This window comes from Myxine glutinosa, chromosome 2 (assembly GCF_964187855.1).
Source record: "Myxine glutinosa chromosome 2, kmMyxGlut1.1, whole genome shotgun sequence".
Taxonomy (NCBI): Eukaryota; Metazoa; Chordata; class Myxini; order Myxiniformes; family Myxinidae; genus Myxine; species Myxine glutinosa.
In genome coordinates, this window is record NC_136262.1 from 95,415,502 (window position 1) to 95,438,004 (window position 22,503).

Consider the following 22,503-nt stretch of genomic DNA (forward strand, 5'->3'; position numbering starts at 1 on the left):
CAAGGCTTTCATCCGCAGCTCAATGGAATACTGCTCTCCCCTCTGGGCTGGTGCTCCTGCCTCACACCTAGCTCGTCTTCACGCTGTTGAAACCAAAGCATTCAGAATCATTGGAATCTCCCGCGATGAAGCTAACTCCAAGGGCCTCTCACTCACTCACCGCAGGCAGGTTGGTGGTCTTTCCATCTGCTACCGACTCCTCTCTGGCCTTGCCCCCAGCTCTCTCTGGGCTCTGTCCCGCAAATATTCCTACAGGTCGCACAAGATCTGCCTGCAACCCTCTTATGGTCAAACTGCCAAAATCAAGACACTCTGCTCACCTTCACTCCTTCATTCCTCTTTTCTCCCGCCTCTGGAACAAACTCCCTCACTCTCTTCAATCCCACTCCACTCTCCAGGTCTTTAAAACAGCTGTTCACCACCATCTCTTATCTTCCCCCATCCAAAACCTTGATCTTTTCTACCCCCGCTAATTTCACCCCAATTCTACTTTTTTGAAATACCAACTTCTGTCCTGGAAGTCATTGGTGTCCTTGTGTTTTATACTTCTCCCTCCACCCCCCCCCCCCTTCCCATGCCTCCTCCCCCCAAGCCCTCTCCCTTCCACACATCTCCCTGCTCTCAAATGTTGTGTTTGTGTGCTTCACCTTCTCTCCCCATCTTGTTTTCCGCTCCCGCTTTTTGTGTGTTTTGTTTGTCTGGTTGATTTGTTTGTGAAGTAAATGTTAGCTCTTTCACGAGCCTCGATTCAGTATACAAAAAAAAAAAAAAAAAAAAAACCATCTCAAACTGTTTCTCTTCACAGCATCAATCACAGGCTCTATTCCCATCATCTTTCGCAATTCATCATTTGTCTTCCTCTCAGCGATACTCCACACATCCACCGAACCATTCGCATTTCCACCCTTTCCAGCCTTCGTTGCTGGTCTATGTTCATTACCCATGTCTCGCTCCCATAAATCGTAATGCTTCTCTAACATGCAGCATACACCTTTCCCTTCAGCTTCAACGACACTCCCCTCCTCGTCAGCACGCCACTCAGTTCCCGAAACTTCTTCCATGCACATCTCACTCTAGCAACCGTTGCCGAGTCTGATCCACCTTCTCCATTCAGCATGTCTCCGAGGTAACAAAATGTTTTCACACCTTCCAGCTTCACGCCGTCTCCAAGATCCGACTCAACATTTCCTCCATCTGCAGCTCCCTATGTGCACACCATACACTTGAATGTAGCTGCCACACTGGTTAATGACCCTCTCAAACCACTACGTTTTTGATGAACCCACTCAGCGCACATTGTACATTGAATGGAATTTACTCCGACACCCTTCCTGCACACAGCACACGGCCACTTCCCAGTTCTTTCCACCTCACCACATGCTTTACCACTTGCCATCACCTTCGTTTTTCCGATATTCACCTTCAGACCTTTTGTCTCCATACATTCCTTCCACTTGTTCATCTTCTCCTTCAGTCCATCCATACTTTCTGCAATCAACACCAGATCATCTGCATACAACAACTCCCATGGTAAACCCTCCTTTACGTTCCGAGCCAGCACCTCCATCACAGCTACAAATAGTAGTGGACGTAGTACCGACCCCTGATGCACTCCCACCTTCACCTCAAACTCACCACTGTTCCCGTCCTTCGTCCTTACAGCTGTGCGTGCTCTTTTGTACATTGCCATCACTACTCTGATCAACCATTCCTCCACTCCTAACTTCCTCAATGCCCATGTCACTACTTCATGTGGAACCCTATCGAATGCTTTCTCCAGATCAACAAACCCAAGAAACAACTTCTTCCTTTTCTCCATGTACTTCTCCTGCAACTGCCTCACAATAAAAAGCACGTCTGTCGTTCCTCTTCCTGGCATAAATCCAAACTGCATTTCGTCAATCTTCACTTTCTTCCTTATCCTCCTCTCCAACACCCTTTCCAATACCTTCATTCCATGCTCCAATAACTTTATCGCTCAATACGAGCCACAGTCCAGAGGGTCACCTTTCCCCTTGTATAGAGTGACGAGGGTACTCAGTTCCCAATCCACTGCAATGCGGCCTTCTTTCACCACCAGATTGCAGATCTCTGTCATTCTCTTCACACCCCAATTTCCCGCTGCCTTCAACATATCTCCCACAACTCACGTCGGCCCTCCCTCTTTTCTACTCTTCATTGCTTTTATCGCTTCCTCAACTTCCTTCTCGGTTATCTTCTCTGCCGGTCCTAAAACTGGGTTACTCTCTATGTTGCCATCCCATTCATTCTCTGCATTCAACAGTATTTCCATATATCTCTTCCATCTTCCTTTAATTCCATCTGGGTCCACAACGATTTGTCCCACTTCATCCTTCAAGCAACTCACCCCCATCACATCATACCTCTCTTTCGCTATCTGCTTTGCAATCCTGAATACCGCTCTCTGACCCTCTTCCAAATCCAAGCGTTCTCCGAACATTTTCCTACATGCCTCCTGTGCCTTTGCTCCCTCTTTCTTTGCAGCCTTCTTGACTGCCTTATAACTTTCATGCTCTGCCTTTTCTGCCCCCATATCCTACGCCTTCTGCCACTCCTTGAGCTTCTTCCTCTTCTCGTCAATCTTCTTTCCAACTTCATCATCCCACCACCATGTTTCTGAGTGCCCCTGTGGTCCTTTTGTCCATCCACATACCTCACCAACGGCTCCCAACAGACTATCTTTCATTGACATCCAACCACTTTGAAGCTCAACCACATCATCCTCTACCATACTCAGCCTCTCTTTTAATGCCTCCCTCACTGTCACCTCTTTCGACCTCCACACCTTCATTCTCGGTTCTTACTTCACCCGCCGAGCTCTGCTCGCATCTTTCACCCTTATGTCGCAGACAACCAAGTTGTGCTGTGAAACAGCCTCCTCCCCCGGGATCACCTTTGTGTCCCGGAGGTGCCCCCTATCTCGCCTATGCACCAGCAGGTAGTCAACGGTTGTCCTCGACCCACCTGACGTGTATGTAACAAGCTTATTATATTCTTTCTGGAACTGAGTATTACAAATCAACAAATCAGCTCCATCAGCGAACTCCAAAATCCTTTCACCTTCTCCATTTCTTACACCATATCCGTAACCCCCATGAACTCCCTCAAAACCGTCCATACTCCTTCCCACATGTCCATTTAGGTCTCCTCCTACCACAACAACTTCCTCATCTTTCACGTTTTCCATCAGCTTCTCGATTGCACACCAGAACTTGTCCTTCTCTTCATTACTCCGACCAACCTGCGGAGCATATCCCAAGATGACGTTCACCAAGAGCTTTCCAATCATCATTTTCACCATCATCAACCTTTTACTCACTCTAGTCACACTCACCACACTGTCTACAAACTCCTCAGAAAACAGGACACCAACACCATTTTTGATTAATGACAGTTATATACAAGTACACATTCTCATAAATAAATACAAAACAATTACCAGACATTTGAACACACATAAAACAATTCCGGAAGCGGTCGAAGTTGGTGGTAAGGCTTCTTCTTCTTCCTGACATCATACTTGCTTCAAAAACGTGATCAACGGCACATTCAGCAGCATATATTCAACAAAAAGGTAAAATGATGATTTGACATATGTGATGGATTCTGATTTGGGTGTAATTGCTTTTCCATTATATTTGCCCTCATTTCAGATATGTTGATATTTCTTTTTCGCTTGACCAACGCCAGGTACTCCAGCTATAAATACTTAGAACGTTTACTCGGGGTATAAATACAAATACAACTTTGTCTGGGGGGTAACATAGGCTATGTGGCTGCGGCCTCATGCGGGGGTTTGTGGGGGACCAGGAGAGGAGCGTAAATTCTCGATGTAAATGTGTACCGTGTAGTGCCCCCATGGTGATGGTGGCAGAGGGTATTACAATCTCCTTTTTTTTACCTGAGCAACACTGAGGTTAAAGCACTCTTTGCACGGGTACATATTTCCTCCTTCCGTTCCCCGTTCCCCCAAAACAGAGGAGCCTGTCAAAGCCCCCCCTCAGCCCCCCCCAAAAATATGTATATGTGGTATATCTTTACCCTCCCTCCCCCATCCCCTCCCCCCCCCCACACACCCTCCACTCACCCCACTCCCTTCCTCAACCCTCCCTCTCCAGCCTCCCCCCCCCTCCTCAACTGGCAACGCCAGATACTCCTGCTAGTATATGATAATATTTGTAGTCCAGTCAAAGTAGTGACTTGACCCACCACTAATTGCAACAAAAAAATTTCACTGCAGTGCATTTCACAAATATGCCCTGAACACCATACTAAAAGTATACCAAAATATATTTGGTGGAAAGGTGTCAAATTTGCATAATATGCAAATTAGCTGCCGAAATTAGGAAGAAAATCCATTTTCCACAGTAATTCTGTGTCTTAAGTGTCCAATCATGAGAAATTAAATGTCCAAACCCATGTTTTCAAGGTCAATTAATATGATTAGCACATTTCTGGATTAATTACCAGTTGTTGGATGTCACTCGTGGAACAGGTTGAGATGGTTTGGTCATGAGTTGAGGAAGGATGAAAGTGACTGGTTGAGAAGAGTGATGGAAATGAATGTAGAAGGAAGTAGAGGGTGGGGAAGACCGAGAAAGACTTGGCTAAAGATGGTGGAAGAAGAAATGTGGGCAAGGGGGTTAACAAGGAGAGATGCAGAAAATAGGGCAAAATGGAGAAGATTGTCATGGGGACCGCAAGGCTAACCCTCGCTCTAGCAGGGAAAATGGCCTTAAAATGCATGTTGTTGTTGTTGTTGTTGGATGTCACTCGTCATCTAGCTCCAGTCTTGATGAGTTAGCACAACGCAAACCTTTAAACTCTCCACACATCCATGAACAGTCAAGGCCATGCTTCTTACATGTTCATTCAGTGGTGCTGCACCCCACCTTGCAGTTACATGTGAAGATCTCGGTAAGTTTCGGTGGCACTGGTGGTGGCAGATCAGTTTGCACTGGGAGTAACTGACCCTTGCTGATCTTCCATCCCCATTCATCTGGTTTCATTTGTCCAACATTTCCTTTCCACTCCTGAATTTGGAAGTACACTCTCAGACTGTGATACCTTGTAGCCGCAGATGTTGGTGGCTAGTTCTGGGACTCAACATATTTGGTACTTTTCGCAACCTTCTCACAGAAACGCTTGTATCGTAGGGCATCAATACTTTCATCTTGATTTCCATTGTACATGCATACAAGAGCCTTCTCCGCTGCTGCAACTATATCATCCTTTGTTGCATCTCTGTCCTGGGTGAACAGGTCGGCATGTTTCATGAATTGGACGTTGTTTTGGATGTGCTTCAAGGCAACAGCTTTGCCAATGCCATACGCACTGGATGTTGTGTCACAGCCAAGGAGGGCATGTACAAATAGCATTCTGTAACAGACATTCATTCCTAAGGTCGTCTGGGTCTTTTTGGTGTTCCATACTCGACGTTTCTTTGTGTTAAGTTTTGGCTCAGGCTTGAAAAATATGTCGTCCCCCCCCCCCCACTTGCATGTCGGCATGGTATCAAAGAAGAATCAGTAGGTCTGTGTAGTCACCAACAAGAACTGCATCTATTGTCTTTGCAGATTCCACTACAGTCTGGACAATCAGCACATCAGCATCCCCCTTGGCATGAATTGTCAGACATCCCGCCTTCTCTAGGGAGTCACTTAGGATGTAAATGAAGCATTGTTTGTGTTTGCTAGGAACTCATTCTTCTTCAGCTTCAGGACTGTTTGACCAGTGAAAGTGACATTTGGTCCTATGCAGCTTCCCACCCGTCTCCGATGTGTGGCATCAAATGAAGCGTTGTTTGTGTTTGCTAGGAACTCATTCTTCTTCAGCTTCAGGACTGTTTGACCAGTGAAAGTGACATTTGGTCCTATGCAGCTTCCCACCCGTCTCCGATGTGTGGCATCCTTGATCGTGGGACCGTCCTCGTAGCTGTCAAAGACAATTGGTGCCTTCCCATACCTGCTTATCACATAAGTAATATATGTGTGACATATACTTTCGAAAGTTTGCCCATGTGACCATGGCAGACGTTGCAGGAGGGCACCTCCATCAAGCACATCGTGGACATCACCAGCTAGATCTGTGATCATGTTGAACAAGTTCCCAAATTGCATCACCAAGCGCTGGTTTATTTGACTTTCTCGGAAGACTCGAGGGGTCGAAGAGTGCTGGAGGATGACTACAGAGCTCATACTTGAACAAAGATGCTGGATCTTCTTGTGTTTCACTAGTGGCAATTACGCTGAGTCGTTTGAAAGCAACTGTGGATCAACTTGCACCGAGTCTCCATCAATGACAACAGCTGTCTTTGACCCAAGTGTGACTGCTTGTTTTTTGCGTTGGAATGAATAGTCGTACACACTCTTCCCAACCATGGAATCTAGTATAGTTTGCCCCACAGATCTGGCGTTGTCAACATTCACTGTGTCATGTGCAGTAACGCCACTCACAATACTATGTCGAGATGGTTCACTGCTGAAAAGGTTCCATTCCTTGAAGGCTCCGAGCAGTTCATATGTGTCTTTTATATCACGTTATTGTCTTGATTTGGAATTGTCCTTGTGCTGTTCACTGGTATCATAGGTCACACATGTGAGCTCCTGCATGGCACAATTCACTTCAGCACAGGCTGGCATTGCCAGTAACCATATCAATCTCTGTATCTCGGTCATTCCTCTGCCTCCAGTTAAGCCACCACTGGTCTTCATGCTCCTCATGAGCGCTTGTTCTATCACGAGGTCGGTTTATAGGCCAGCGCAATAACGTTCACTTCTTCTGATGACATGAAGTCCATTCATGAATCCCCCATACACTTCTGGGTGATTCTTGTCAAGTTGTTTCATCATTTGAAGGTACAAGTATGCAGACTTGGCGTACATATTGTGCCCTGATGCTGCAAAGTGCGGAAGCATATCACGTACGGCCTGAAGGTGCAGCATCCAATTACCCATACGCTCAGCTTTTATGAATTTCCGTAAGATCTCTACCATATCCATATATTGCAACCAGAGGCGTGCTGTTCGTAGATCATTCATAGAGCTCTTTTCTTCCTTCAGCTTCTCAGAGATGCACCTGAGAGCTTCTGAGGAGGACACCTCATCAGCAACACTTGGATCTACCATTAAATGATCAAATAGTTCACCAGCTTCAAATGAGTCTTTGTTTTGTTCTTGAGCATTCTCCTCCTCCTCCTGGATGATGTCATCTTCCACATTCTGTTCCATCTGTTCATGTATCATGTGTGACTCCTCAGAAGGATTCTCTGCTGCTGCCTCCAGTTGGTCCATATTGGAATATGTTGGCAGGGGGAGGTTGTATGCATTCGTTACCAGCATCGTATTGAGGGCAGCATCCACCAAGAGGTGTCCTCGTACAGCTCTTGAGATTGCCTTATGTATACACCAACCCTGAAAAATTGAGCCTCCTGGCCACTGCTAAACTCTTGTTATAGTAGAACATGCTCTTGTCAATGTTCATCCGTCACACCACAAACCCCTTGGATACAGTGCTCTGCACAGAATCGAAAGCATGCACATAGTTAAATAGCAGTTTCATATAATGAGGATAGCTAATTTGAATTTTTGCATAATTGTATGCATATAATTAATCCAGAAATGTGCTAATCATATCCAATGACCATGAAAGGATGGGTCGAGACACTTCATTTACCATGATTGGATGCTTGAATACAAAGTTATTGCAGAAAATCGATTTATTTTTTATAATGGCGGCATCCAATTTGCATACTTCATGAATTGTATGCATATAATTGATCCAGAAATGAACTTTTCATTATCATCAACCCTGAAAACATTGGTCTAGACACTTCATTTGCTATGATTGGTTGCTTAGATACAAAGTTACAGTGGAAATTCTGAAGTTTTTTGAATGGTGGCAGCTAATTTGCATATTATGCAAATTTGACGCCTTTCCACCAAATATATTTTGGTATACTTTTAGTATGGTGCTAAGGGGACATTTCTGAAATACATAGCAGTGAAAAAAATTGTGTTACAATTAGTGTTGGGTTACGCCATAAAATTTTAGATTTACTGGGCTATAAACCATTTAGCCAGAATGGTAAACATCTACAGATGAGGCTAAATGCTGCAGTTTGAAAGTTGGATTAATGATGTTGCATTAGCTGTGTCACTGACTCTCTGAACACAGCTGAGGTTGGATATCTGTCTAATGATGTAGACCCACGGCCAAGGTTGTAGTCCCACTATTTGCTGAGCTTCTAGGCTGAAAGGGTTAAAATGTGAATGAAGAACGATGCCCAGGTAATTATTCTGACGTAAGCAATTGACAGTTTTGCCTTCTAAGTTAATATGGTTATTTAAGTAAACTATTTTGGGTTTACTGTTCAATAAACTGTTCAATAAACTACCATTGAACCCGTCGCTTTGCTGATGGTAGTTGAACAACATAACTTGTATCTGTTACAGTACAGTAATACCATATATTGACGCATCACCTCTGGCACCAACGTGGCATTCTCCTGGACACCAAGATCAGTTTATATTGTGCTGTTGTTTCATCGACACTCCTGTACGGATGTGAATCTTGAAGACCCTATCGTTGCCATATCAAACGCCTCGATCAATTCCATATACAATGCCTTCAGAAGAATATTTGCTCTATCTGGCGAGACAGAATACCTTGCACCTCAATCCTAGACCTTGCACCTCAATCCTAGACCTTGCACCTCAATCCTAGACCTTGCACCTCAATCCTAGACCTTGCACCTCAATCCTAGACCTTGCACCTCAATCCTAGACCTTGCACCTCAATCCTAGACCTTGCACCTCAATCCTAGACCTTGCACCTCAATCCTAGACCTTGCACCTCAATCCTAGACCTTGCACCTCAATCCTAGACCTTGCACCTCAATCCTAGACCTTGCACCTCAATCCTAGACCTTGCACCTCAATCCTAGACCTTGCACCTCAATCCTAGACCTTGCACCTCAATCCTAGACCTTGCACCTCAATCCTAGACCTTGCACCTCAATCCTAGACCTTGCACCTCAATCCTAGACCTTGCACCTCAATCCTAGACCTTGCACCTCAATCCTAGACCTTGCACCTCAATCCTAGACCTTGCACCTCAATCCTAGACCTTGCACCTCAATCCTAGACCTTGCACCTCAATCCTAGACCTTGCACCTCAATCCTAGACCTTGCACCTCAATCCTAGACCTTGCACCTCAATCCTAGACCTTGCACCTCAATCCTAGACCTTGCACCTCAATCCTAGACCTTGCACCTCAATCCTAGACCTTGCACCTCAATCCTAGACCTTGCACCTCAATCCTAGACCTTGCACCTCAATCCTAGACCTTGCACCTCAATCCTAGACCTTGCACCTCAATCCTAGACGTTGCACATCAATCCTAGACGTTGCACATCAATCCTAGACGTTGCACATCAATCCTAGACGTTGCACATCAATCCTAGACGTTGCACATCAATCCTAGACGTTGCACATCAATCCTAGACGTTGCACATCAATCCTAGACGTTGCACATCAATCCTAGACGTTGCACATCAATCCTAGACGTTGCACATCAATCCTAGACGTTGCACATCAATCCTAGACGTTGCACATCAATCCTAGACGTTGCACATCAATCCTAGACGTTGCACATCAATCCTAGACGTTGCACATCAATCCTAGACGTTGCACATCAATCCTAGACGTTGCACATCAATCCTAGACGTTGCACATCAATCCTAGACGTTGCACATCAATCCTAGACGTTGCACATCAATCCTAGACGTTGCACATCAATCCTAGACGTTGCACATCAATCCTAGACGTTGCACATCAATCCTAGACGTTGCACATCAATCCTAGACGTTGCACATCAATCCTAGACGTTGCACATCAATCCTAGACGTTGCACATCAATCCTAGACGTTGCACATCAATCCTAGACGTTGCACATCAATCCTAGACGTTGCACATCAATCCTAGACGTTGCACATCAATCCTAGACGTTGCACATCAATCCTAGACGTTGCACATCAATCCTAGACGTTGCACATCAATCCTAGACGTTGCACATCAATCCTAGACGTTGCACATCAATCCTAGACGTTGCACATCAATCCTAGACGTTGCACATCAATCCTAGACGTTGCACATCAATCCTAGACGTTGCACATCAATCCTAGACCTTGCACCTCAATCCTAGACCTTGCACCTCAATCCTAGACCTTGCACCTCAATCCTAGACCTTGCACCTCAATCCTAGACCTTGCACCTCAATCCTAGACCTTGCACCTCAATCCTAGACCTTGCACCTCAATCCTAGACCTTGCACCTCAATCCTAGACCTTGCACCTCAATCCTAGACCTTGCACCTCAATCCTAGACCTTGCACCTCAATCCTAGACCTTGCACCTCAATCCTAGACCTTGCACCTCAATCCTAGACCTTGCACCTCAATCCTAGACCTTGCATCTCAATCCTAGACCTTGCACCTCAATCCTAGACCTTGCACCTCAATCCTAGACCTTGCACCTCAATCCTAGACCTTGCACCTCAATCCTAGACCTTGCACCTCAATCCTAGACCTTGCACCTCAATCCTAGACCTTGCATCTCAATCCTCGACCTCCATCCTAGACCGCTGTCTTATCCAAGGAATTGAGTATTTCCTGATGCAAGCTCAACTTCGCTGGTCAGGACACCTCACATGCATATAATATAATAATAATAACCACCTTTGGAGGCCATTTTTCCCCGCAAAGCGGGGGTTGGCCTTTTTCGGGAACCGTGGTTGTTGTTGTTTTTTGGTCCCCTTTTTGAAGCAATGTTTTACGGCCGGATGCCCTTCCTGACGCCAACCCTGTTTGTCGCCTTTTACGACAAACAGGGAATTACCAGTGAACTGGTACTCAATTAGCCGACCTCGGAAGGATGTCAGGCTGAGTCAACCCCCCTGGCGTTAATTCAGCGATCGACCGGGATTCGAACCCAGGATCCTAGGATCCTAAGCCGGCACCCTAGCCGCTAGCCCAACCTCACATGCATGGAACACCATAATCCCAAAAGTGCTTTTTTACCGTCAACTTAAATTTCGTAAACGGTCACGTGGTGGACAAAGGAAGGGCTAGAAGGATGTGCTTAAGTTTACGCTCAACTATTGTGCAATTACAGTCGTCATATGGGAACATCAGGCCACAAACAGGTCAGCTTGGTGTAACATTTGCCACAAAGGCCTGGACCACTTTGAATGTGGGAGACTTGCTCTTGAGAGACAGAGGAGGCAAGAAAGGAAAACCTGCCAACGTCTATCTCCACAATGACCAGTCCATACTTGCGATGTTTGTGGTCGACACTGTGGGTCCCGCTTTGGCTTGTACAGCCATCGCACTACGCACAATGTTTAGTGAGTATTCCAACAAGGGGGGGGGGGGGGGGGGGGGTTCGTCGAAGGCGACGGCTCACACCATCAGCACAGTTCGTTGACGGTCAATATTTATTTAAAAAAAAATTATTCCAGAAACATTGTTTACTGAGAACAACCTATTTTGTTTACACCTCTTTCTCTTCTTCTTCTTCTTCTTCTTCTTCTTGGATCCTCTTGACTTTGTCTTATTGGTGTAAATTGCTTGTATTCACTTCTGATGCAGTTGTGGTTTCTCCAGCATTGGTTGTCAGCCACGGTAATGTTCACACCTTGTTATGCACGACGCTCTGAATACAACATATGATCACGGAATGGAATGAACCACTGGCATGCATGGGAACATGCATTGTTTTGTGTATTTGTTTAGCGAAGCTCAGAGAGCTGAACAGTCAGATACCTGATAATCAGCGCCTGGAAACGGAGACTGTGATGCTGCTGCAGATCTTAGCTGAGTATGCCATTGGAGCTACTGGGAGTGAAGAACCAACGCCTGATCACCTGGATGCCCTGGATCGGGCTCTGCACTTGCCAGAAGGTAAGCAACGGTCATTTGAACAAAATATCAAATGATTGTGGCGGTGGAGGGGGCACAATGATAAAACTGGTCGTGTTTTTTATTTGTTTTTAATTAAATAAAATTACTCATTTCTCACCTATCTTCACCAGAGATCGTCTTTCCTGGATTGGACATCCTACGCCTGGCTGTTCGCCTCCCTGCTCTCAATCAACGTTTTTGTTGTGCACGTACAGGCCCTAACTTTCTTGCACAACTCGTGCAATTGGCCAGACCGGACGGCAACCCGGCGAATCAAATGCTATGCCTGCGCACACTATGTAATGCTTTTAGCCAAACGGCGGGCCGTGAGCTGCTCATGTCACGTCGAGATGATGTGATGAAAATGACCCAGAAACTGATTGGATCACAAAACAAGAACTTGCAGGTAAAAAAAAATTCTCTCAAAACAATTGGCCATTTACAGTATAGTAATTGCATTTGATGTAAATTGATAATGATGCTGAGAAAAATATAATCTGTGTAAAGCATGCATTTTTGTTTTTAACTAGAAGCACCCACTCCCTATGCGAGTGGCCAGGGGGCTTATGTTATTATCCTAATTCAAATCTGTAATTCCAATTACCTTTTCAAAATACCTCTTATTGCACAATTCAAAACACCTCACTGCACTGGAATACGCTACTCTGAAGGTTGAGGACTTGAAACACCCTCTCCCATATGGAGCAGTGCTATGCCATACACATTTGCATAGAAAATTTGCACCTGCCATCCCCATACCTCCAACGACCACTGGCAAATATAAAAATACCCTGAAGCACTAATTGGGGTTATGGTGATGCTACAGTGCATTCAGAAAGTATTCAAACCCCTTCACTTTTTTCACATTTTGTTATGTTGCAGCCTTATGCTCAAATCGTTTAAATTCATTTTTTCCCTCATCAATCTTCACTCAATACCCCCATAATGACAAACAGGATTTTAGAAAGTTTTGCAAATTTATTAAAAAGAAAAAACTGAAATATTACATTGACATAAGTATTCATACCCTTTGCTATGACCCTTGAAATTTAGCTCAGGTGCCTCCCATTTCTCTTGATTATCTTTGAGATGTTTCTACACCTTGATTGGAGTCCACCTGTGGTAAATTCAATTGATTGGACATGATTTGGAAAGGCACACACCTGTCTATATAAGGTCTCACAGCTGACAATGCATATCAGAGCAAAAACCAAGCCATGAGGTCGAAGGAACTGCCTGCAGAGCTCAGAGACAGGATTGTGTCGAGGCACAGATCTGGGGAATCCTACAAAAAAATCTCTGCTGCATTGAAGGTTCCCAAGAGCACAGTGGCCTCCATAATTCTTAAATGGAAGAAGTTTGGAACAAGCAGGACTCGTCCTAGAGCTGGCCGCCCTGCCAAACTGAGCAATCGGGGGAGAAGGGTCTTGCTAAGAGAGGTGACCAAGAACCTGATGGTCACTCTGGCTGAGCTCCAGAGATCCTGTGTGGAGATGGGAGAAACTTCCAGAAGGACAACCATCACTGCAACACTCCACCGATCTGGGCTTTATGGCAGAGTGGCCAGACGGAAGCCTCTCCTCAGTGAAAGACACATGAAAGCCCGCTTGGAGTTTGCAAAAAAGCACCTAAAGGACTCTCAGACTGTGAGAAACAAGATTCTGTGGTCTGATTAAACCAAGGTTGAACTGTTTGGCTTCCGTAGATTGATGAGGGAAAAAATGAATTTAAACGATTTCAGCATAAGGCTGCAACATAACAAAATGTGAAAAAAGTGAAGGGTCTGAATACTTTCTGAATGCACTGTATATAGCAAGTCTGGATGTAATTGCCCCAGAGCTGTAGGAGTAGTGCGACAAACAAACGCACAAACAAACAAATGCACACCGGTTTGTGAATTATAATAAGGATGTACCACTAAAGGTAGGATGTACCTACCCTGTACCACTAAAGCCCTTGTAATGTGGCAATTTCCCCAATGCAAAAGGTGACCGCATAAGATGAGCTCAGTTGTAAGAGGCAATAGGATGTTGTGTTTGCAATTCTCCATGTGTGAGTCTATTGTGTGTGTTTACAGGCTACGCACATGGTGAGAGGTGTCGAGTTCATTTTTAAATACCACATTAAATGTGTTTCACAATTTGTACATCAGACGCGCACAGTAATCAAGCGTTGTAATGAATGAATGAATGAATGAATGATCGTTTTAAGGCCATTTTCCCCGCTAGAGCGGGGGTTAGCCTTGCGGGCCCCATGACAATCATGGTTCCCTGTTTGAGGCAATGTTTTTATGGCCGGATGTCCTTCCTAACGCCAACCCTTAGTCACCTCTTACGATGCGCAGGGATACGGTGTACCTATTCTAAACCGGGGTACACACCGGGATCATTCATCCCAGCAAGCTGGTACTCAATTGGCCGACCTCGGAAGGATGACAGGCTGAGTCAACCCCCCTGGCGTTAATTCAGCGATCGACCAGGATTCAAACCCAGGATCCTAGGATCCCAAGCCGGCACACTAACCGCTAAGCCAACACCAGGCTACAATAATAATACAATACGTAATCAAGTATTACATTACGCAAATTACTATAACACCCGATTTATGTTCATGGGTGTTACGTCTAAATAGATGAGCCAAAGGACCAGGAGATGGGTTCCTTTCAAGGGCTTTATATTCAATCCAGAACCGTATAGCGTAACAATTACCCCAAGTGAGCGCAGCACATATCAAGAGTTCAAGCACCTCAAGACCCCACTTCCGTCCCCTCTTTGCGCCCAAAAACCAACCACCGGGAGTCCCTCCAAGAAGATCCGACCCTTCAAATAACTAACGAACTATTGTTCTTGCATTACTAAAAAAAAGTATCGTTCGGTAATTTTTGAACGGCCCCATATTGGGGTTAAACAATCCGTGACCATGAGATGAATCGTCTCATTCTGATATAACCGTGGCAGAGGCTGACATGGTGAGATGTGTCGAGTTAATTTTTTAATATCACATTAAATGTGTGTTTCCCGATTGGCCCGTTGCTGGATTTTGGCGTAGGTTGTGACCACAGTTCGGTCATTCTTGTTTTAACTATTGATTCCGGCTGGACAAGTTGACTCGTCAGTTCGCCACTTTGGCCCATTAGTCATCGGGAATCTGCTGCACTGTTGAGCCAGGGAGGAACGCAAGGAACTGCAGAAACTTCCAAGAGCGCCGGAAATGCCATTTCTGATCAATTTTTAAAAATTGCATGGGGGAAGACACCCTGACCTCCGAAAGGCACTATGATTTAGTGCACACCTTCTCCTCCTCACTTCTTCTCACACCCCCCTGCCCCCCGTCTTGAAATTCCTGGATCCACTCCTGCAAAGGGATGTGGTTGGCCAATAAAATAAGAGTTTCAGAAGGGGCAGAAAATGAGAGTTGGTACGTGTGCCAAATTTGGTGGAAATAGTTTTTGATTCCATGGACGTAGCATTCAAGATATTCTAGAAACCGGATCTTATCTTGCCCCAACACGGAATCATCCCATCTGAGGATTTGTATATTGAGTAGTCTTATTGAGTAGATTTGTAATCTGTGCATCTGTCCAAAGCCTCTCCTCAAAAATTACTAGACAGATTCCAATAATATCTGGGCATCTATGCCATAATATGTGTGCATGGTCAAATAATTTTGGGAGCAGGGCAATTTGGAATTTTGTGAATATCGAAAAAAAAAAGATTGACGCAAGCAACTATTACAGGATTGTACAGTATGTTATATGCTTTCGGTAACAATTATTTCTTTATATACAAAATACCATCAACACTACCAACACCTCAACCCATTCCACACAGGCGACATTCCACACAGGACCCATTCCACCCATTTAGATGTCAAGCCTTTCAGATCCCAAGGGCCTATAGTTTTCCATCGAATCCAATTGAAAATCTACTTTATCACCTAATGCACCCCAACTATGACCACCCTCCATGAGGAGATGAGTGTTTGTCCCACTTGGGACTCTTCATTTATTAAATAGGTCTGACAGGATGGCCTCGAGGTATGCACACTCACCTCTAAGTTATCCAGCCTGTTTGAATCTCGACCCAACTATAAACTGTCATCCCGGTAGTTCACAGGCAGGGTGATTCATTAGTGTGTGCCGTCCCTCGGATTGACGTTAAACTGGCATCCTGTCTGATAGCATTAGTTGGTGGACGTTATAGATCCCATGGTGTCCTTCACAACGATGGCCGACTTCACTTCAAGGGCCGATGGGAGTTGTGGGAGATATGTTGAAGGCAGCAGGAAGTTGGGGTGTGAAGAGAATGACAGAGATCTGTAATCTGGTGGTTAAAGAAGGCCGCATTCCAGTGGATTGGGAACTGAGTACCCTCATCCCTCAATACAAGGGGAAAGGTGACCCTCTGGAGTGTGGCTCGTACCGAGCGATAAAGTTATTGGAGCATGGAATGAAGGTATTGGAAAGGGTGTTTTAGAGGATGATAAGGACGAAAGTGAAGATCGACGAAATGCAGTTTGGATTTATGCCAGGAAGAGGAACGACAGACGCGCTTTTCATTGTGAGGCAGTTGCAGGAGAAGTACATGGAGAAGAGGAAGAAGTTGTTTCTTGGGTTTGTTGATCTGGAGAAAGCATTCGATAGGGTTCCATGCAAAGTATTGACATGGGCATTGAGGAAGTTAGGAGTGGAGGAATGGTTGATCAGAGTAGTGATGGCAATGTACAAAAGAGCGCGCACAGCTGTAAGGACGAAGGACGGGAACAGTGGTGAGTTTGAGGTGAAGGTGGGAGTGCATCAGGGGTCGGTACTAAGTCCACTACTATTTGTAGCTGTGATGGAGGTGCTGGCTCAGAACGTAAAGGAGGGTTTACCATGGGAGTTGTTGTATGCAGATGATCTGGTGTTGATTGCGGAACGTATGGATGGACTGAAGGAAAAGATGAACAAGTGGAAGGAATGTATGGAGACAAAAGGTCTGAAGGTGAATATCGGAAAGACGAAGGTGATGGCAAGTGGTAAAGCATGTGGTGAGGTGGAAAGAACTGGGAAGTGGCCGTGTGCTGTGTGTAGGAAGGGTGTCGGAGTGAAATCCATTCAATGTACAATGTGTGCTGAGTGGGTTCATCAAAAATGTAGTGGTCTGAGAGGGTCATTAACCAGTGTGGCAGCTACATTCAAATGTAAGGTGTGCACAGAGGGAGCTGCAGATGGAGGAAATGTTGAGTTGGATCTTGGAGACGGTGTGAAGCTGGAAGGTGTGAAAACATTTTGCTACCTCGGAGACATGCTGAATGGAGAAGGTGGATCAGACTCGGCAACGGTTGCTAGAGTGAGATGTGCATGGAAGAAGTTTCGGGAACTGAGTGGCGTGCTGATGATGAGGGGAGTGTCGTTGAAGCTGAAGGGAAAGGTGTATGCTGCATGTGTGAGAAGTGTTATGATTTATGGGAGCGAGACATGGGTAATGAACGTAGAGCAGCAACGAAGGTTGGAAAGGGTGGAAATGCGAATGGTTCGACGGATGTGCAGAGTATCGTTGAGAGAGAGGAAGACAAATGATGAATTGCGAAAGATGATGGGAATAGAGCCTGTGATTGATGCTGTGAAGAGGAACAGGTTGAGATGGTTTGGTCATGTGTTGAGGAAATATGAAAGTGACTGGTTGAGAAGAGTGATGGAAATGAATGTAGAAGGAAGTAGAGGATGGGGAAGACCGAGAAAGACTTGGCTAAAGATGGTGGAAGAAGAAATGCGGGCAAGGGGGTTAACAAGGAGGATGCAGAAAATAGGGCAAAATGGAGAAGATTGTCATGGGGGCCGCAAGGCTAACCCCCGCTCTAGTAGGGAAAATGGCCTTTAAAATGCATGTTGTTGTTGTTGTGTTGGTGTCCTTCACAAGGACTAGGCAAACTATTGCTGGCACAATGGCCAAATTCCAAATTTCTGCCCTAACCTATACAGAGAGAACTGCATCAGCGGCACAGCCACACCGTCAGCCAATGATGCCACCCCACAGCCTTGTGCTGCATACAAAAGAAGAAGATTTATTACATTCACTTTACCATCACCGCTACCAAAACACAACCTTATATTCTTTCTTTATTTTATTTATGTACACCTCACCACCACAGCTACCTACAATTCACCTTGAATTTTTTATTTATGCACCTATTACCTTTCCACAAACTTTATTTGTTGAATTACTTATTTACCTGTAAAATCTCCTCATCCCATTTTAAGGTGATATTGGTGGCTGTGTCCTCGATGAGCACTTGCACTCTTGTTATTATTATTATTATTATTATTATCTCCGCCACCAAAGGCGGATGGAGATTGTTTTCACACCCCTGTCCGTTTGTCCGTTTGTGAACAAGATATTTCAAAAAGTTGTGGACGGATTCGGACGAAATTTGGTGGACCGATTGTGTGTGTGACAAGGACAAATAGAATAGATTTTGGTGAAGATCTGAATGTGGATTCGGATATGAGGATTATTTAATTTTTTGGATTCTTCACCATTGAGTGATAGGGCTAAAACCAACATAGAGCAGGATATCTCAAGTTATTGATGGATTTGGACGAAACTTTGTGGACAGGTTTTGTGTGTGACAAGGAAGAATCGATTCAATTTTGGTGAAGATCCGGATCTGGATCCGGCTAGTATAATTTTTTAAGTGATTCTTCACCATTGGGAGATATGGCCAACCAGGTGGAGGTATGGTCTCTACTGAGTATCGTTCTAGTTATTGTTATGATCATCATTGTCATTATTACTAGCAAAGAATCAGTTCTTACGGACAGGTTAATTCCACCACTTTATGATACATGACTTGCAATACGGGCTACCACCAGGTGGTGCTATACAATACACTGGAAGAGGAAGATGGGTGAATTTTTTTTTTACCTCCCTAAAACCTACCCATGCACTTTCCAAGTACAACAACCAGTTTTCAACTCGTGTACAGCAATTCTGTTTTCGTAATGTTCCCATTTCTGGGAGTATTAATTTTTCTACCACCCAAAAGCTTCCCATGAACAACTCGAAAACCGTAAACCCTTCAATATAGTGGGGTTTACATTCCTGGAAAATTCCACGATATTCAAAACCACGGTGGTGAAAACCAATTCCTATAGTGATAAGGCGGTCATGTTCATGGGCTTCGAGAAAATAGAGAGGTAGGTGGCCGGCAGCCAAAAATAAACACATCACAACTGCAGTACATACAGTGCATTCAGACAGTATTCAGACCCCTTCACTTTTTTCACATTTTGTGACGTTGCAGCCTTATGCTGAAATCGTTTAAATTCATTTTTTCCCTCATCAATCTGCACTCAATACCCCATAATGACAGAGAAAACAGGATTTTAGAAAGTTTTGCAAATTTATTAAAAAGAAAAAACTGAAATATCACATTTACATAAGTATTCAGACACTTTGCTATGACACTTGAAATTTAGCTCAGGTGCCTCCCATTTTTCTTGATCATCTTTGAGATGTTTCTAACCTTGATTGGAGTCCACCTGTGGTAAATTCAATTGATTGGACATGATTTGGAAAGGCACACACCTGTCTATATACAGTCACGTGAAAAAGTAAGTACACCCCATGTAAAGTTTTGACTTTTTCAACATACAGCTATTTGATCTTCATTTCAACAATATTGATAGATAAAGGTGATATAACATAACAAATATCATGAAACATTTACATTTTGTAGTCCATTGTATAATTTAAATAAACATAAATGCAAATTTCACATGTGGAAAAAGTAAGTACACCCTTGGCTCTAACAGGTGGTATTGCCCCCTTTGGCAGAAACAACCTCAAGTAGACATTTCTTATAACTGTCGACCAGTCTCTGACATCGACTGGGAGAAATTTTTGCCCACTCCTCCATGCAGAATTCTTTCAGCTGTGCGATGTTTGAGGGGTTTCTTGCATGCACAGCTCGTTTCAAATCCCCCCACAACATCTCAATGGAATTTAGATCCGGGCTGTGACTTGGCCATTCCAGAACCCTCCATTTCTTTCTTTTCAGCCATTCCTTGGTGGATTTACTGGTATCTTTAGGGTCATTGTCATGTTGCAAGGTCCACCTTCCGATCTGATCCGATCTTCCGATCTTCCGATCTGATCCACCTGAGCTTCAACTTTCCGACAGATTGCCTCACATTATCCTCAAGCACCCTCTGGTACAATGAAGAATTCATAGTGGATTCTATGATGGTGAGCTGCTCTCAGGCCCTGATGCAGCAAAGCTGCCCCAAACCATAATATTTCCACCACCATGCTTTACAGTTGGTATCAGATTGAATAATGAATGAATGATCGTTTTAAGGCCATTTTCCCCGCTGAAGCGGGGGTTAGCCTTGCGGGCCCCATGACAATCATGGTTCCCTGTTTGAGGCAATGTTTTTATGGCCGGATGCCCTTCCTGACGCCAACCCCTGGTCACGCTCTTACGATGCGCAGGGATACGGTGTACCTATTCTCAACCGGGGTACACACCGTGATCATTCATCCCAGCAAACTGGTACTCAATTTGCCGACCTCGGAAGGATGACAGGCTGAGTCAACCCCCCTGGCGTTAATTCAGCGATCGACCGGCATTCGAACCCAGGATCCTAGGATCCCAAGCCGGCACCCTAACCGCTAAGCCAACACCAGGCTTTTATCATGTTCTTCTGGTCAAATGCTGTGTTTGGTTTTCGCCAAACATGTCTTCTGGTACTGTGGCCAAATAGCTCTACCTTTGACTCATCTGTCCAGAGCACATTGTTCCAGAAGTGCTGGTCTTTGCCTAGGTGTTCATTGGCAAACTTTAGTCTTGCCCTGTTGTTCTTTCTGGACAGCAAAGGTTTCCTCCTGGCACACCTCCCATGTAGATCAAATTTGTGCAGCCTCTTTATAATGGTAGACTCGTGCACTTTGACATCAACTGTGTCAAGAGCTACCTGTAGGTCCCGTGATGACATTCTGGGGTTCTTCGAGACTTATTTCAGCATGTTGCGGTCTGCTCTCGGGCTGAACTTGCTGGGACGGCCTGGCCTGAACAAGTTGGCAGTTGTTTGGAATCTTCTCCACTTGTAGATGATCATCCAGACAGTCGAATGATTGATTTAAAATTGTTTGGAGATCTTTTTAAATGCCTTCCCAGACTCGTAGGCATCTATAACCTTCTTTCTGAAGGCCTCAGAGAGCTCTTTTGATCTAGGCATGGTGATGCCGCACACTTCAACAACAAAGAGCAAACCAAACTAAATGTCTGAGGTTTAAATAAGACAGGTTCCTCCAAGATCCTCTCTGACGATGTTCTAATCATTTGCACCTGAGCTGGTGCACCTGATTCTAATTTTAGGTATTTGAAGTAGTGATAAATGCAGGGGTGTACTTACTTTTTCCACATGCAAAATTTGCATTTGTTTATTTAAATTATACAACGGACTACAAAATGTAAATGTTTCATGATATTTGTTATATTATATCACCTTTATCTATCAATATTGTTGAAATGAAGATCAAATAGCTGTATGTTGAAATATGTTGAAAAAGTCAAAACTTTACATGGGGTGGACTTACTTTTTCACGTGACTGGAAGGTCTCACAGCTGACTATGCATATCGGAGCAAAAACCAAGCCATGAGGTCGAAGGAACTGCCTGCAGAGCTCAGAGATAGGATTGTGTCGAGGCACAGATCTGGGGAAGCCTACAAAAAAAATCTTTGCTGCATTGAAGGTTCCCTAGAGCACAGTGGCCTCCATAATTCTTAAATGGAAGAAGTTTGGAACAACCAGGACTCTTCCTGGAGCTGGCCACCCTGCCAAACTGAGCAATCGGGGGAGAAGGGCCTTGGTAAGAGAGGTGACCAAGAACCCGATGGTCACTCTGGCTGAGCTCCAGAGATCCTGTGTGGAGATGGGAGAAACTTCCAGAAGGACAACCATCACTACAACACTCCACCGATCTGGGCTTTATGGCAGAGTGGCCAGACGGAAGCCTCTCCTCAGTGAAAGACACATGAAAGCCCACAGAATATTGTTTCTCAGTCTGAGAGTCCTTTACGTGCTGTTTTGCAAAGTCCAAGCTCTGCCCCTGTCAACTATTTTATTAATTAAATTAATTAACAGGATTATAACTAATTAATTGACATATATGGGACGATTTTATTAATCAAATAAATTAACAGGATTATAACTAATTCATTGACATGTATGGAACAATTTTATTAATCAAATAAATTAACAGGATTGTAACTAATTAAATGACATATATGGGACAATTTTATTCATTAAATTAATTAACAGGATTAGAATTAATTCATTGACATATATGGGACAATTATATGCCCAGACCAGGAATTGAACCTTGGTCCTCTGGTGAACCGTACCAGTGCTCTGCCATCTGAGATATCTGGGTGACCCTGATCAAGCATGCCATTTTGCCACCCTCTCACGCTCGCTCCACACGAACTGGGGCTGATTGTACCCACATTGCTTAGCGCATCACTCGTGCTAGCCCAC

At 44.5% G+C, this 22,503-nt stretch overlaps 1 protein-coding gene across 2 annotated transcripts in view; it reads left to right on the forward strand.

Annotated features, from left to right (window-relative positions):
* PLAA (phospholipase A2 activating protein) overlaps positions 1–22,503 on the forward strand; it is an 86,565-nt gene that overhangs the window by 56,724 nt on the left and 7,338 nt on the right. For both annotated transcript variants that reach the window (XM_068107743.2, XM_068107744.2), the window contains 2 exons: positions 11,813–11,980; positions 12,112–12,386. In XM_068107743.2, coding sequence (XP_067963844.1) covers positions 11,813–11,980; positions 12,112–12,386 — 443 coding nt within the window. The remainder of the gene's footprint in view (positions 1–11,812; positions 11,981–12,111; positions 12,387–22,503) is intronic.